Source organism: Megalobrama amblycephala, linkage group LG16, assembly GCF_018812025.1.
Source record: "Megalobrama amblycephala isolate DHTTF-2021 linkage group LG16, ASM1881202v1, whole genome shotgun sequence".
NCBI lineage: Eukaryota > Metazoa > Chordata > Actinopteri > Cypriniformes > Xenocyprididae > Megalobrama > Megalobrama amblycephala.
Genome location: NC_063059.1, coordinates 24658722 through 24673191, shown reverse-complemented (window position 1 = coordinate 24673191; position 14470 = coordinate 24658722). Strand labels below are relative to the sequence as shown.

The window sequence follows — 14470 nt, the reverse complement described above, 5'->3', positions numbered from 1 at the left end:
CTGAAACTTCACAGACACATTTAGGGACACCTTAGACTTATATTACATCTTGTGAAAAAACGTTCGATGGCACCTTTAAATGCTACAACAACTACCTTACTAACTATTAATAAGCAGTAAATTAAAAGTATGAGGCAAAAGTCATAGTTAATAGTGAATATGTGTTCTCCTTACCAAAGTGTTACCATACTATTATAGTATTAATATTTTGAATTAGCTTTTATTTTCATTTTTCATTTTAAAGATAGTTCAAGTTTTAGTCATTTTGTTACGTGCTTTTGTCATTTTGTTATTCAGAAACTTCTTTTTTCAGTTTGAGTAATCTTAGTACTTAGACTTATTTCAGTTAGTTGCCGAGGCAACATTTCTAATTTTCATTTTTAGTATTTACTTTTAGTTAATAATGACAAAACTGTATTGAATATGAATGATCAATGAGCAATTAATCAGGGCTTCAGGTTCTCCTAAAATTAAACATTTAAGATCCCCTCTTTTTTTCTTCTTCTTCTTTTTTTAAAAGTTTGTTTTATATAAATTATTATTATAATATTAAGTTGATAGTATTATGTTACATTTTCATATAAAATAATAATTATTGCATTATATTATATAAACTATGGTGTTTTCTAGTTGTATGTGGTAAAGTAGTTCCTATTTTATGCTATAACTAGTGATCTTGATTACATTTGTGCTGTTTTCAATGTTTTTTTGTTTGTTTGTTTTAAACATTGTAAATGTGTGTCTTTTATTTACTCATTGTCATATGAACAACCACTCAGTAAACAGGCTCACGTAAGTCTGCAAACCTAAATTTTGAAGTGGACACAACAGAAAAATGACTTGCAGTTTAGTGAGGTAGTCAGTTGTGAACTTTCTTATAGCTGAGATTGATTCACTGATCGACTGTTTATGAATCTTTGATTAACTGGTTCATAAGAGTCTTTTGTTTGCTGTGCTAGGCTGTGTTCATTTTTGCCCACTGTCTGAAGATGTAATTAGCTTTCGCCACCTCACAAGATAATATATGTCACAACTTCCTACATTTACCTAAAGTTTACTAAATTTTAAATTATTGTAACTATTTTAAATTTCTCTACCCCCAGGGCACCGTGGTGACACAGCAGTGATGAACGGGGACGCTGGTCACGATCAGGCCGAGGAGGCCGACTCTAAGCAGGATGGCAGTGCCGATGCCGACTCTGCAGAGGATGCTAACGAACAGGAAGTGATCGTAATTCAAGACACTGGCTTCACTGTGAAGATCCAAGCACCAGGAACTGAACCCTTTGACCTTCAGGTGAGCCCTGTTCTTGGACTGACTCCTTATAACATGACATTTTTAACAAAATATTGTAACAAAATCTGTGGTTCCTACTCAGGTGTCACCACAAGAGATGGTGCAAGAGATCCACCAAGTTCTGATGGACCGCGAGGACACCTGCCACCGCACCTGCTTCTCCTTGCAACTCGACGGCAACGTACTCGACAACTTTGCTGAGCTCAAGTCCATTGAGGGCCTGCAGGAAGGCTCCCTTCTTAAAGTGGTCGAAGGTACAATTCGAGAGCTTCTATCTTAAGTATATGTTTCGTTTAAAGGTACTGAGCTTTTAATGTATCCATTTCCTTCCTGTAGAGCCCTACACTGTGCGTGAAGCTCGCATTCACGTACGTCACATCAGAGACCTGCTGAAGAGTCTGGATCCATCAGATGCTTATAATGGAGTGGACTGCAACTCCCTATCGTTTCTCAGTGTCTTTACGGATGGCGATCTTGGAGGTGTGTGACAAGAAGTATGAGGGGTCTTAAATGGTTTCTAGGAGATTGATGGCTGGTATTCAATGGCCTGGTTGCTCTTACCTCCGCAGATACTGGGAGACGCAAAAAGAAGGGCAGTGAACTTGAGCAGATCGATTGCACACCGCCTGAACACATCCTTCCAGGCAGCAAAGAGCGTCCTTTGGTTCCCCTTCAGCCACAGAACAAAGATTGGAAGGTGAGGGCAGATTACAGATTTTACCATGAATTTTTCATGATGTCTTGCTTTTGTTTAGAGATTTGTTTACTTTTGTTTTGTCCTCTGTCTGTAGCCTATGCAGTGCATGAAGGTCTTGACAATGAGTGGCTGGAACCCACCGCCTGGCAACAGGAAGATGCACGGAGACCTCATGTATCTGTACATTGTGACTGTTGAGGACAGACACGTCAGCATTACTGCCTCCACCCGCGGATTCTACCTCAATCAGTAAGTGACTTTATAGTACTGCTCTTTAGAATACTTGATTCTGATTGGTCAACGTGGCATTTCATGATCAGTTGTAGAGTGCAAGAGTTGGGTCCCAGAAGTAAAAATACCATTAATTTTCTTAATTTTTTTAAAGCTAACTTCTAAATAAACCTTTGAAAACGGGCCTACTTTGAGATATAAGGTTGTTAAAGGGTTAGTTCACCCAAATTCTGGCAATAATTACTCACCCTCATGTTGTTCTACACCTGTGAGAATTTCATTCATCTTCGGAAAACACAAATGAAGATCTTTTTGATGAAATCTGAGAGATTTTGGTCCATTCATTGACAGTCTTCACAACTACCACTTTGACGTTTCAAAAAGTTCATAAAGAGATGGTAAAACTAATCCATATGAGAATGAGCTTCCATTTACCACAACTGACGTGTGAGTTGATTAATGTTTATATGTGAATAAAAGCCTAAATTCAAACTGTTAAGCATATAAATTGATCGTATCCCTTCAGAAAAAATAGACTAAACCACTCAATTCAGATGGATTAGTTTTATAATCTTTTTTTTTTTTTTGTACTTTTTGAAGCTTCAAAGCGGTAGTTATGTAGCTGTCTATGGAGGGACAGAAAGCTCTTAGATTTCATCAAAAAGACACAATATTCATTTGTGTTCCGAAGATGAATGAAAGTCGGGTAGGGAACGACATGAAGGTTGGTAATAAATGACAGAATTTTCATTTTTGTGTGAACTATCGCTTTAATCAATGTTACAGTGGCATGCGGAAGTTTGGGAACCCCTTGCAGAATCTGTGAAAATGTGAATAATTTTATCAAAATAAGAGAGATCATACAAAATGCATATTATTTTTTATTTAGTACTGTCCTGAGTAAGATATTTTACAAAAAATATGTTTATATATAGTCCACAAGACAAAAAAAATAGCTGAATTTATTAAAATGACCCCGTTCAAAAGTTTGGGAACCATTGGTTCTTAATACTGTGTGTGGTTACCTGATGATCTACAACTGCTTTTTTGTTTTGTGATGGTTGTTCATGAGTCTCTTGTTTGTTCTGAGCAGTTAAACTGAGCTCTGTTCTTCAGAAAAATCCTCCGGGTTCACCAGATTCATCAGATTTCCTGCATCTTTTGCATATTTGAATCCTTTCCAGCAGTGACTGTATGATTTTGAGATCCATCTTTTCACACTTGCGACAACTGAGGGGCTCAGACATATCTATTAAAAAAGGTTCAAACATTCACTGATGCTCCAGAAGGAAACACGATGCATTAAGAGCTGGGGGGTGAAAACGGGATAAAGATGTTCAATTTTTTTCTTATTTTGTTAAAAAAAAAAGTATATTTTTTCATTTAGTACTGCCCTTCAGAAGCAACATAAGACACTTAAATGTTTGCCAGAAGACAAATTAAGTACAATGTTACCTTGATCTTCAAATTCAAAAAAAGTTTTCACCCCCCGGCTCTTAATGACTGATGAACAACCATCACAAAACAAAAAAAGCAGTCGTAGATCATCCAGGTAACCACAAACAGTATTAAGAACCAATGGTTCCCAAACTTTTGAACGGGGTCATTTTAATAAATTCAGCTATTTTTTTTGTCTTGTGGACTAATAAATATATATATATATATATATATATATATATATATATTATATTATATTGTTGAAGCCGTCAGTATGCATTATTTCAACAATTTTTTTTACAAGTATAATGTTGTGATGCCTAAATTCACTTGTAAAACATGTAAAACAATTGATTTTAGTGTTTATTTTTAATTTATTTAGACAAAACAGTGTAGAATCTTACTATCATTGTTGATTGTTGCAGGTCCACTACTTATACCTTCAACCCCAAGCCAGCAAATCCCAGCTTCCTCAGCCACTCTCTAGTGGAACTGCTGAGCCAGATTAGCCCCGCCTTCAAGAAGAACTTCACTGCTCTGCAAAAGAAGAGGTAATACGCTATTATTAATACCATTTTAGTTGACCACCTGTTACATCTTCCCCCTCAGTCTAGGGGTAAAAGGGGAACGACGAACAATAAAACGTGGAGGCACTTTGAGGATCTTCAGCTCTCCAGCCCCTAGAGTCACAAACAAATGTTCAAAATGCCTTTTATTTTCATATTAGGCAGGGGTTCAAAAGAAAGCAGGGATGTCAAGTAAAGCATTATGAATAAACCAAAAATACAAACAAAAACATTACCTTGGGAGGAAGACCCATACAAAAAAAAAAAAAAACACCTCTACCTAAAGGGGAATTAACAATAACTTCCCTATCTGTAAAAGAAAGAAAACAAAACGACTTCCCTCACTCAAAAAAATGAATTGTTGGATTTACTTAAAAAAGAAGTGTCAAGTGGTTCCACGCAACTATATTGAGTAATATGTACAAATAACAATTTAGTTGTATGAACAAAAGAAATTCAAGTAAAGCTGACAAAATTTCTTTGCATAAATACAAATCATTTGAATTTGTCGCTGTTACATAATATTTATATGTGCAGTTTACTTAATAATGTTGTGTTTATTACGTACACATTTATTGACTTAATTTAATTAACTATTTGCTCTACAAAATGCATTTAAAAGAATAACTCATTGAACAAACTCAATTGAATTGAGAGCAGGAATTCCATCATAAACATGCATATATGAGGCTCACAGCTTAAACAGGCATCACTCTTCTGCATATGGTAACCACAAAATTCAAAAACATTACAGAAGCTCCTCTAAATGTCCAACATAACTGAATATTAAACACTAACATAAACTAACAACATCTTTCCCTTTACTAAAAAAAACACATAAAATAACACTTTAATCCCTAAATTTACTCTGCTCATACTCTCCTAATGCAGTCCCTTGCAAAACATGCTGGGAACTACGGATCCACTGCCCAGTTAGTTATTTCAACATTAATTTGTGCGTTTCACTCAGCAATGTTAAGTTGACTGAACAAACACAAGTAAAGCTGACAATACTCATTTTTAGTAGAAACAACTCCGTTAAATTAAGTTTATGTAGTTACTTGAGTTTTTTAAATAATATGAACAAGGATGATTTGAGTGAAAATAACAACAGTGAAAGTTCTTTTTTTTTTGAGTGATCCCTAACTATCCATTAAACAGGACAAAAGGTATCCTCCACCCTATTTTATAAATATCTATAAAAAAAGATATAGGTATCCTCCACCCTCCTACCCACAAATTTTTTACTTCTCACAAATGTTATCAACTCAAATGCATACAAATTTATAACCCAACAGCAAAGAGCGCAACAAGCGCTAACTCGACTGGGACTGGAGGGCGGAGCAACCTCAAATGCCGTGTTGTCTCTCTTATTCCTCAGCGTTGTCTCTGCAGCTTTATCTTGGAATCCTCAGGACACATGCCAGTCAGTGCGTGGACGGCGCTCACGTAGGCGAATTAACACAGGTGGTGCCTATTAATCTCAGCAAACAAAGAAAAGAAGAGAGAGAGTGACAAATTTCAGTAACACTCCTTGCATAAATAACAGAAACAAAATATTACTAGTCGTTGGACGTAACACTTCCACTTAATAAAGAAATTCCTTGACGCAACTGGCTCTAGGCTGTTTAAATAACTATGAACCATTTTATCTCAGCTAGGCCACATTTGCACTTCGTATTAATGTCCTACTCAGAGTCAGGAGTGTGACAGAGGACACCTGGGACACCAGCTTACGTTTTTGTGCATTATCAACATGCAGTAACACTATGATATCACAAGTCATGTGTGGTCACAAAATCAGAAACCCTCCCTTCAGGGAAATCTGCTGTAATTATAACACAGCTACTTGTTTTCAAAAAAAGTTTATTAACATAAACTGGGAGTACTGATATATTTAAATGAATTAATCTTGATTCATTTTGTGATTCCATAAGTTTCAAGAACTGCATGTTCTTATATGTTATTATATGATTTCAGTTTACATCTTGATTTGAATGTTTTTAGCATTTTAGTTTAGATTTAAGTGAGGTTCTTTTTATATTAATAATAATTTATTATTTGAAGTCATCCTGTGGCCCCCTTGGAAGTTTGCTGAGGTCCCTTAGTTGAGAACATCTGGTCTAAATGTTTATTTTTGTCAGTTTTAAAGGCATTTTACCCCCATCTTCATTATGTTATGTCATGTTATTGATAATAGGGTACAAAGACATCCATTTGAGAGAATAGCTACTCCCTTCCAAGTGTACAGCTGGACTGCACCACAGATTGACCATGCCATGGACTGTGTGAGAGCTGAGGATGCCTACACCTCCCGTCTGGGTTATGAAGAGCACATACCTGGCCAAGTATGTCCTAAAAAGCTTTAATTTTGGGTGGATTTTTTAAATAGCGCTATTAACATTTCTTGTGCTCTATGATAGACTAGAGACTGGAATGAGGAGCTCCAGACAACCAGAGAACTTTCTCGTAAGAACCTCCCTGAGCGCCTGCTGAGAGAACGAGCCATATTCAAGGTGAACATACCAGCTCTAGGGTTAGAACAAGTACGGTTTCATTTGATGTAAATTATTCAGCTCACAAAAGCACTTCTGTTCCTCAGGTTCATAGTGACTTTGCTGCTGCGGCGACGCGTGGTGCGATGGCGGTGATTGATGGCAACGTCATGGCGATCAATCCTGGAGAAGAGACGCGTATGCAGATGTTCATCTGGAACAACATTTTCTTCAGCTTGGGATTTGATGTACGCGACCACTACAGGGAGCTGGGCGGGGACGCTGCCGCCCATGCTGCCCCCACCAATGACTTGAACGGGGTGAGGGCATACAGTGCTGTGGATGTGGAGGGGCTCTACACCCTGGGCACGGTGGTGGTGGACTACAGAGGTTACCGTGTAACTGCTCAGTCCATCATTCCTGGCATCTTGGAGCGGGAGCAGGAACAGAGTGTCATCTATGGCTCCATTGACTTCGGCAAGACCGTAGTGTCCCATCCCAAGTATCTGGAGCTTTTGGAGAAGACCAGCCGCCCCCTGAAGGTGCAGCGGCATGCAGTGCTCAACGAGAAAGACGCCTCTGTAGAGCTTTGCTCCTCTGTGGAGTGTAAGGGTATCATTGGCAATGATGGGCGCCATTACATCCTGGACCTTTTGCGTACCTTCCCTCCTGACCTCAACTTCCTGCCAGTGGAGGGAGAAGAGCTCACCCCCGAGAGCCAGAAGCTGGGTTTCCCCCGACAACATCGCCATCGCCTGGCTTGCTTGCGCCAGGAGCTCATTGAGGCCTTTGTAGAGCACAGGTGTGTTCCTGCTATTTGATCAACATGCTCATTCAAATCTGAGTAAAGTTGCTCTCCCATTTGTTGTCTAATGAAAGTATGATTTGTGTACCAACAGTGGATTTTAGGTTCCAAAAAGGACCATAAAATTATCTCTTAAGAATGAAGCCATATATTCAAAGTCATCTGAAGCCATACGATAGCTTTGCAATAGGAATAAAGTAAGCCAACGTTTTAGGTTGTTAGCTCCAGTATAGCACTCAAATCTCAAATAGGTTCTCGTCTGAATCGTAAGCTTAAATAAAATATATATATATATATGGGTAAAATTTTATTTAAAAAATCTTTACCTTTTACTTTTTCATTTTGTACTAGTTACTACTACTATTACTCCTAATTATTGTTATTAATATTATTAGTAACTTATGTAACTACGAATAAATAGTAATAAATAATTACATATAATAATTAGATTTAAAAGAAATATTTATGTATATTTTACATATATTTTATAGATAATGATATTTATTATTTTGTTAATATTTGATTTTTTTTTTTTTATTCTTAGCAACTCTTACAAAAATATGTAAATAGTAAATAATTACATATTTATTTAAAGTAAATTTTACACATTTTAGTTTTAGTGATTTTTGTAATAGTTACTATTAATAAAAATAATATTAATAGTTATTACAAAAATAAATGTGGAATTGTAAAATGTGGAATTGAACTAATAATGTAAGTGTTTAGTCTTCTCCTTTATTGCTAATTTCTTGAACATCCTGAAGGCTAGTTTTTCAGTAGGTGTAAACATGTCATCATCTTATGCCTCAGATATCTCCTCTTCATGAAGATGGCAGCTCTCCAGCTGATGCAGCAGAAAGCAAACAAAGACAAGACTGCAGCCCTGCAAGACACAAACACTGCAGTTGTGGAGTCTGAAAGCAAACCGCAGGCTCTTGAAGCATCTGAAAAGGTTCCTGACGACACACCATCCTCTCCAACTTCCTCTGAATCCACTCTGACCCCTGATGACTCAGAGGCAACAACTGTGTCCGAAAACTCTGCTCCTGAGAACCAGGAAGCCCCAGCTGATCTGAAAGCCCAAGTTCCTACGGCAAACGCCAACGGTACTCATGAGCCTTCAGCTCCAGAGAGGCAGAATGGAGGGTGTGATAGTCTTTTGGAGGGTAAGGAAGCTGATGAAATAATTCCTGGACTTGCCCAAGCTAAAGAGCTGGCCGAGTCCTTAGCAGCAGAAGATGGATCAGGTATCGGTACGTCCTGTGAGTGATCGAAAAGAGCATGAGAGGGAACAAGAGCAAGAGCTGGCAGAGACATGCACACATACTGTTTTTTTTTTTTGCTTTTGCTTATCTTAGCTCCATCTGAGTTCTGTCATCAACTCATTAGATGTCTTGCCGTCTTTTTCAATTGCTATCTGTGTTTATTCAGTGCATCTCTCCTCTTGCTGTGTGCTCATGTTCTCTCTGAGGCTCATATTAAAGGAGACAAAGATCTCCTCGATTGGCTTTGTAATCTGGCTCCACTGTGTTAAGACTTCAGTTTATTATTCCCACATATTCCACCTGACAGCACTCTCCCCTCTAATCTTTCTCTGTGGTGATTTAGAAACCTGAGATTTTCCATTAAAAACCAAATTAATTTATTGTGTGTAGGATTAACTTGTGGTGATGGTGGTGTTATAACCCTGTCGTTGATTATGCTAATAATTGAAACCAGGGTTTTTCAAACTTTATATACCTGTTTTAAAGGGATAGTTCACCCAGAAATAAAAATTTGATGTTTATCTGCTTACCCTCAGGGCATCCAAGATGTAGGTGACTTTGTTTCTTCATTAGAACACAAATGATGATTTTTAACTCCAACCGTTGTGGTCTGTCAGTCTTATAATGCATGTCAATGGGAACTCCATCTATAGGAGTCAAAAAAACATGCACAGACAAATCCAAATTAAACCCTGCGGCTCGTGACGGCACATTGATGTCCTAAGACATGAAACTATCGGTTTGTGCGAGAAACCAAACAGTATTTATATAATTTTTTACCACTAAAACACCACTATGTCCAACTGCCCTGCACATTCGGTTAGTGAGGTCTGAACACATTCTGACAACGGAAGTGATGTCTCGCACTCATTGAAGCAAAGCGTGAGACATCAGTTCTGTCATCAGAACGTGTTTTCTGACCTCACCAACCGGACATGGAGGGCAGTTGGACATAATGGTGTTTTAGAGAAACCGATCGTTTCGTGTCTTAGGACATCAATGTGTCGTCACGAGCCGCAGGGTTTAATTTGGATTTGTCTGTGCATGTTTTTTTGACTCTTATAGATTGTGTTCCCATTGACATGCATTATACGACTGACAGACCGCAACGGTTGGAGTTAAAAATCATCATTTGTGTTCTACTGAAGAAACAAAGTCACCTACATCTTGGATGCGCTGAGGGTAAGCAGATAAACATCAAACTTTCATTTTTGGGTGAACTATCCCTTTAATACTCATATTTAAAAATTTGTGTTAATTTTCATGTATAAAATACATATAATGTATAAAAATCCATTTGTGCTTCATTTATACTGAGATCAATTTAAAGGGGTCATGAATTGAGAAATCAAATTTTCCTTGATCTTTTGGCATCTAAGAGGTCATTTGCACTATAAAAATGTCCTGAAAGTTTCAGAACTCAAAACATCCTTGTTATTGAAACCAAGTTCAGACTCTATTTCGTTTAAAAGTTTTATCACATTATCACATAATAGTGTGACAAAAGACCATGTCTGCAGAATCAATGCCTACTTCTGCATCTTCACATTTTTGGCCCTGTCCACTGGTGCGTTCATTTTTGGCCCTGTCCACTGGTGCGTTCATTTTTGGCCCTGTCCACTACATTCATGTGCTCAACAAACATGTTGGTCATCAGCTACAGTGCTCATCACTGCAACCTTTCATGCGACGGGAGTTGATCTAAATGTAATGCTATAATCAACACTTATTCCTGACAGCTGTAATAGTAGAAACGTAGGAAACTGTTAATACTTATTTCATATGCAAAGATGTTAGCCAATCAAAGCAGTGGGCGTTTACATTAAAGTAAACCACTGGAGAGCATTCAAATCAGAGAGCTAAAATCAGGGTAGAAAATTGCCTTTTGTTTCTAAATGATGACAATTTTTGATGTAAAAATCATACTAACATTATAAGTGCACCCTAGGTAAGCATTATAAAATAATTTAAAAAAGTGCAGTTCATGACCCCTTTAAATTGTAAGGGCAACAAAATGAAGTTCTTGTTTCAGAAATATTTAAATTATTTGTTATATTATCTGGATAATTTTTTTTTGATGACATATCTAATATACATTTTATAAAACTTTTTTTTTTTTTTTTTTTTTTTTTTTTTTTTTTTTGCACCACCAGTTTGAAAAGCCTTGATTTAACCAAACACCTTATCATGGTTATCTCTAAGTTTGTGATCTTTTTACATTATTATTTATTATAGTGTTTTTTTTATGGCGAATTCATCTTGACATTTTGTGAAATATTTGCCTTTTCCCAGACCCTAAAAGTCGAGAGGTGGTCCTCAACGCCTGTAAAGCTGTGGGCTCCATCAGCAACAGCTCTTTCGACATTCGCTTCAATCCAGATATCTTCTCTCCAGGTATAGTGTGTATATATTGGATTTTGATTTCTCTTTTGACAATATGGGCAAAGTTGGTCACATGACCTCATTCATCTCTTACAGGAGTACGCTTCCCAGATGACAGCGCTGAGGACATTCAGAAACAGAAGCAGCTTCTCAAAGATGCTGCAGCCTTCCTAGTGTCCTGCCAGATTCCTTCTTTTGTGAGTGACTAAGCAGCACCTGCCTTCTCCAAAAAAAAAAAAAACACCTTTGAATCAAAACTCCTTGAAAGGCTGTGGTAAAATCATTATAACTCAAGTGGCTTATTGATATTATACAAAATGGCATCTACAGCAATATGGTAAAAGAACCCACTTTTCAATAAATATTCAAACAATATTTAGAATAAACAATTCATCCCAAATGATATAATTCACTAGTCTATCCATATGCTGTTTAGTTTCCAAGCAACATGCTTGACACATTAATATTAAAGTTGAATGTACATGGTATCTAAAACATGGTATATAAAAGCATTTAGGCACAGATACTTTTGGAAAGTGCTTGTAGAATATATTAATTTGGCTGCTGACTTAAATTAATGTGTTTTTTTTTTTTTACCTTTGTGCAGGTAAAAGACTGTTTAGATCACAGCTCTTTGCCTATGGATGGAGCAACAATGACAGAAGCCCTTCATCAGCGTGGCATTAATGTGCGTTATCTTGGTACAGTGCTGGGGTTTGTGGACAACATGCCAGCAAAAGCACAACTTGAACACATCTATGTAAGTGAAGGGTCATTGGTAGCACTTTATTTTACAGTCCTGTTTCACATATAGTTACTACAATAACTGGTTAATAACTAGATACTAACCCTGAAACTACCTGTAAACCTTACCTTAACCCATGTAGTTACCTTTATATAACTGGGTCATTTCTTCAATAAGTATTCTGTACGTACATATAATATAATATAATTTAATATATTATAATATAATATAATATAATAAATACTATGGATTTAATTTATTTGTTTGTACATGCAGAGAATAGGAATCAGTGAGCTGATCACCAGATGTGCAAAGCATATCTTCAAAACATATCTTCAGGTAAGTTACTACTATTGTACATTGACAGGAATACCATTCAAAATGTTGGGCTCGGAAATTTTTTTCAGAATGTTTTTGAAAGAAGTCTCTTATGCTCATCAAGGCTGCATTTATTTGATTAAAAATACAGTGAATTATATTGTGAAACATTAAGTTTTTTCCTTTTTTATTATTATTTCAAAGCTGAATTTTTAGCATTATTACTAAAGTCTTTAGTGTCACATGATCCTTCAGAAATCATTCTAATATGCTGATAAATGTATAAATGTGTATACTCTCACTTTTTATCAATTTATTGCATCCTTGCTGAATACAACATTTATTTTCTTTTTAATGACACCAAATTGCATACATATATAGAAATAAATGATTACCATATGTATTTACCATAGTATTTACATGGAACTCAGAGTTATGGTATTGCCAAGATTAATTTACCATTGTGCCTTTACTTTTTTGTAACTGTTGATTATTTAATAGCATTTACCTTTGTGTTAATTCTTGTGTGTTTGTGATTTGCAGGGTGTGGAGCTCTCTGCTTTATCCGCTGCGGTGAGCCACTTCCTGAACTGCCTCTTGAGCTCTTTCCCAGATGCAGTGGCTCACCTTCCTGCGGATGAGCTGGTGTCCCGCAGAAAGAGCCGCAAGAGACGTAACCGTGTCCCCGGTGGAGGAGACAACACGACCTGGGCCAGCCTGACGCCCAGTGAGCTGTGGAAGAACATTACCTCTGAGGCACATAGCTACTATCACTATAATCTGCAATGGTGAGATGTAGTTATATCAAAGTCCCTTTAAGACAAGTCATTTCACTCGGTGGCCATCTTTGAAATGCCTCTCAGGCATTCAAGTGCAGCTCCTATCTCTTTGAATGTGGAAACAAAATTCTCCAAAGCTGTTTGCCATGCTTTCGATTACATTTCATATTTGAAATCACCAATGAAATCTGACAACAACTGTCTCATAAATTTTGTTTGTAAACTCTCGAACGAATCATGACAAAAAACTGTATTTTTCAGGTTGGATCAAGCTAATGCGCATGCGCAGTCCTAAATGCGCGTCTCTTGTGTCTCATTTCAGAGGAGCGCGTCTGACTGTTTCTATAGAAACCGGAGCTTCCAACGGCCGCTGCAGTGACGCAATGACTTTACCAATCAGCGATTGGCTCTTATTTAGAAGGCGGGGCTTATTTCGCCATATTGCACGTTGCACTTCTCCATTCATAATAATACGAGTGACACGTCTTGTGTTATTCTATAGTCTTTGGTTATATATATATATATAAGGCCCTGATTGGTTATATATATATATATATATAAGGCCCTGATAAAACAAGCCAAAGGTTGATCGTCGACCAATGTCAGGCCATCGTTGATTGTCTGTCAGCTTAGTTTTTGCTGTGTGTTCTGCATCGTCGGCACTAGCTGAACTTTGTCTGTGGCTTTTTAGCCAATTGAGCATGTTGAATATGTTGAATCGGCAGTCGTTGGTGAGAGAGAAAACTCTTAATTGTCTGTTCAGCTTAAAGGCCCACTGAAGTGGCTTAAAACATGCAGTGTTATTCATTGTGTTGACGTAATTTCCACTGAAACAGGTAGACCGGGAGGGACATATTGAGCAGGTCCTTCCATTTTTAAAATAGCCAATAGCGTTTTACTAGAGCCGTTGAGTTTGGCAAAGCCGCATTGGACAGCTTGACAGCCACAGTCTAATAGATTCCCCTTTTAGATTTAATATGAAACTGTTACTAAAGCAAAACAGTGAACATAATCAGTGCTGAGAATGTGTAGTTTGAAAAATGTTGGTGCATGGCACTGGTGTTATCTCTTCGTGCTTTTTATAATGCCGAGTATGTCTAACTGTTTCTCCTCCAAATCTCCTCCATATTGCTTTAAAATATAGCATTTTGTGTAGAACTCAAATGGGTCTGATATATTTTGTGGTATGAGCCGACTTGCGCATATTATCCGCTCTGTGGTATCGTGTCTCTGGACCAGAGCAGATTGTATGCACGCTGTGACATTTTGTGTGACACTAACGTGAAAAACCTTCATTCTTACACTGAATTGTTCCCTATCCCCTGTTTAGACCATTATGTGCCATTCACCATTTAGAAAATAGATATTGTGTGAACAAGTGACCGATTTCAGCTTCAGCGTCTATTTATAATGTAGGAGGGGTGGGACGCTTCAGATTCTAGAGAACATTTGA

The 14470-nt window shown here is 37.3% G+C and overlaps 1 protein-coding gene across 3 annotated transcripts in view; it reads left to right on the top strand.

Annotated features, from left to right (window-relative positions):
- cluha (clustered mitochondria (cluA/CLU1) homolog a) overlaps positions 1-14470 on the top strand; it is a 32796-nt gene that overhangs the window by 6899 nt on the left and 11427 nt on the right. For 2 of the 3 annotated variants that reach the window (XM_048160483.1, XM_048160486.1), the window contains exons 2-16: positions 1104-1297; positions 1380-1551; positions 1634-1777; positions 1867-1994; positions 2089-2243; positions 4088-4213; positions 6429-6576; positions 6652-6744; positions 6831-7525; positions 8339-8781; positions 11086-11187; positions 11272-11372; positions 11783-11935; positions 12197-12259; positions 12782-13026. In XM_048160483.1, the coding sequence (XP_048016440.1) occupies positions 1104-1297; positions 1380-1551; positions 1634-1777; positions 1867-1994; positions 2089-2243; positions 4088-4213; positions 6429-6576; positions 6652-6744; positions 6831-7525; positions 8339-8781; positions 11086-11187; positions 11272-11372; positions 11783-11935; positions 12197-12259; positions 12782-13026 (2962 nt within the window). The remainder of the gene's footprint in view (positions 1-1103; positions 1298-1379; positions 1552-1633; positions 1778-1866; positions 1995-2088; positions 2244-4087; positions 4214-6428; positions 6577-6651; positions 6745-6830; positions 7526-8338; positions 8782-11085; positions 11188-11271; positions 11373-11782; positions 11936-12196; positions 12260-12781; positions 13027-14470) is intronic. The other variant, XM_048160484.1, reaches the window with a different exon arrangement.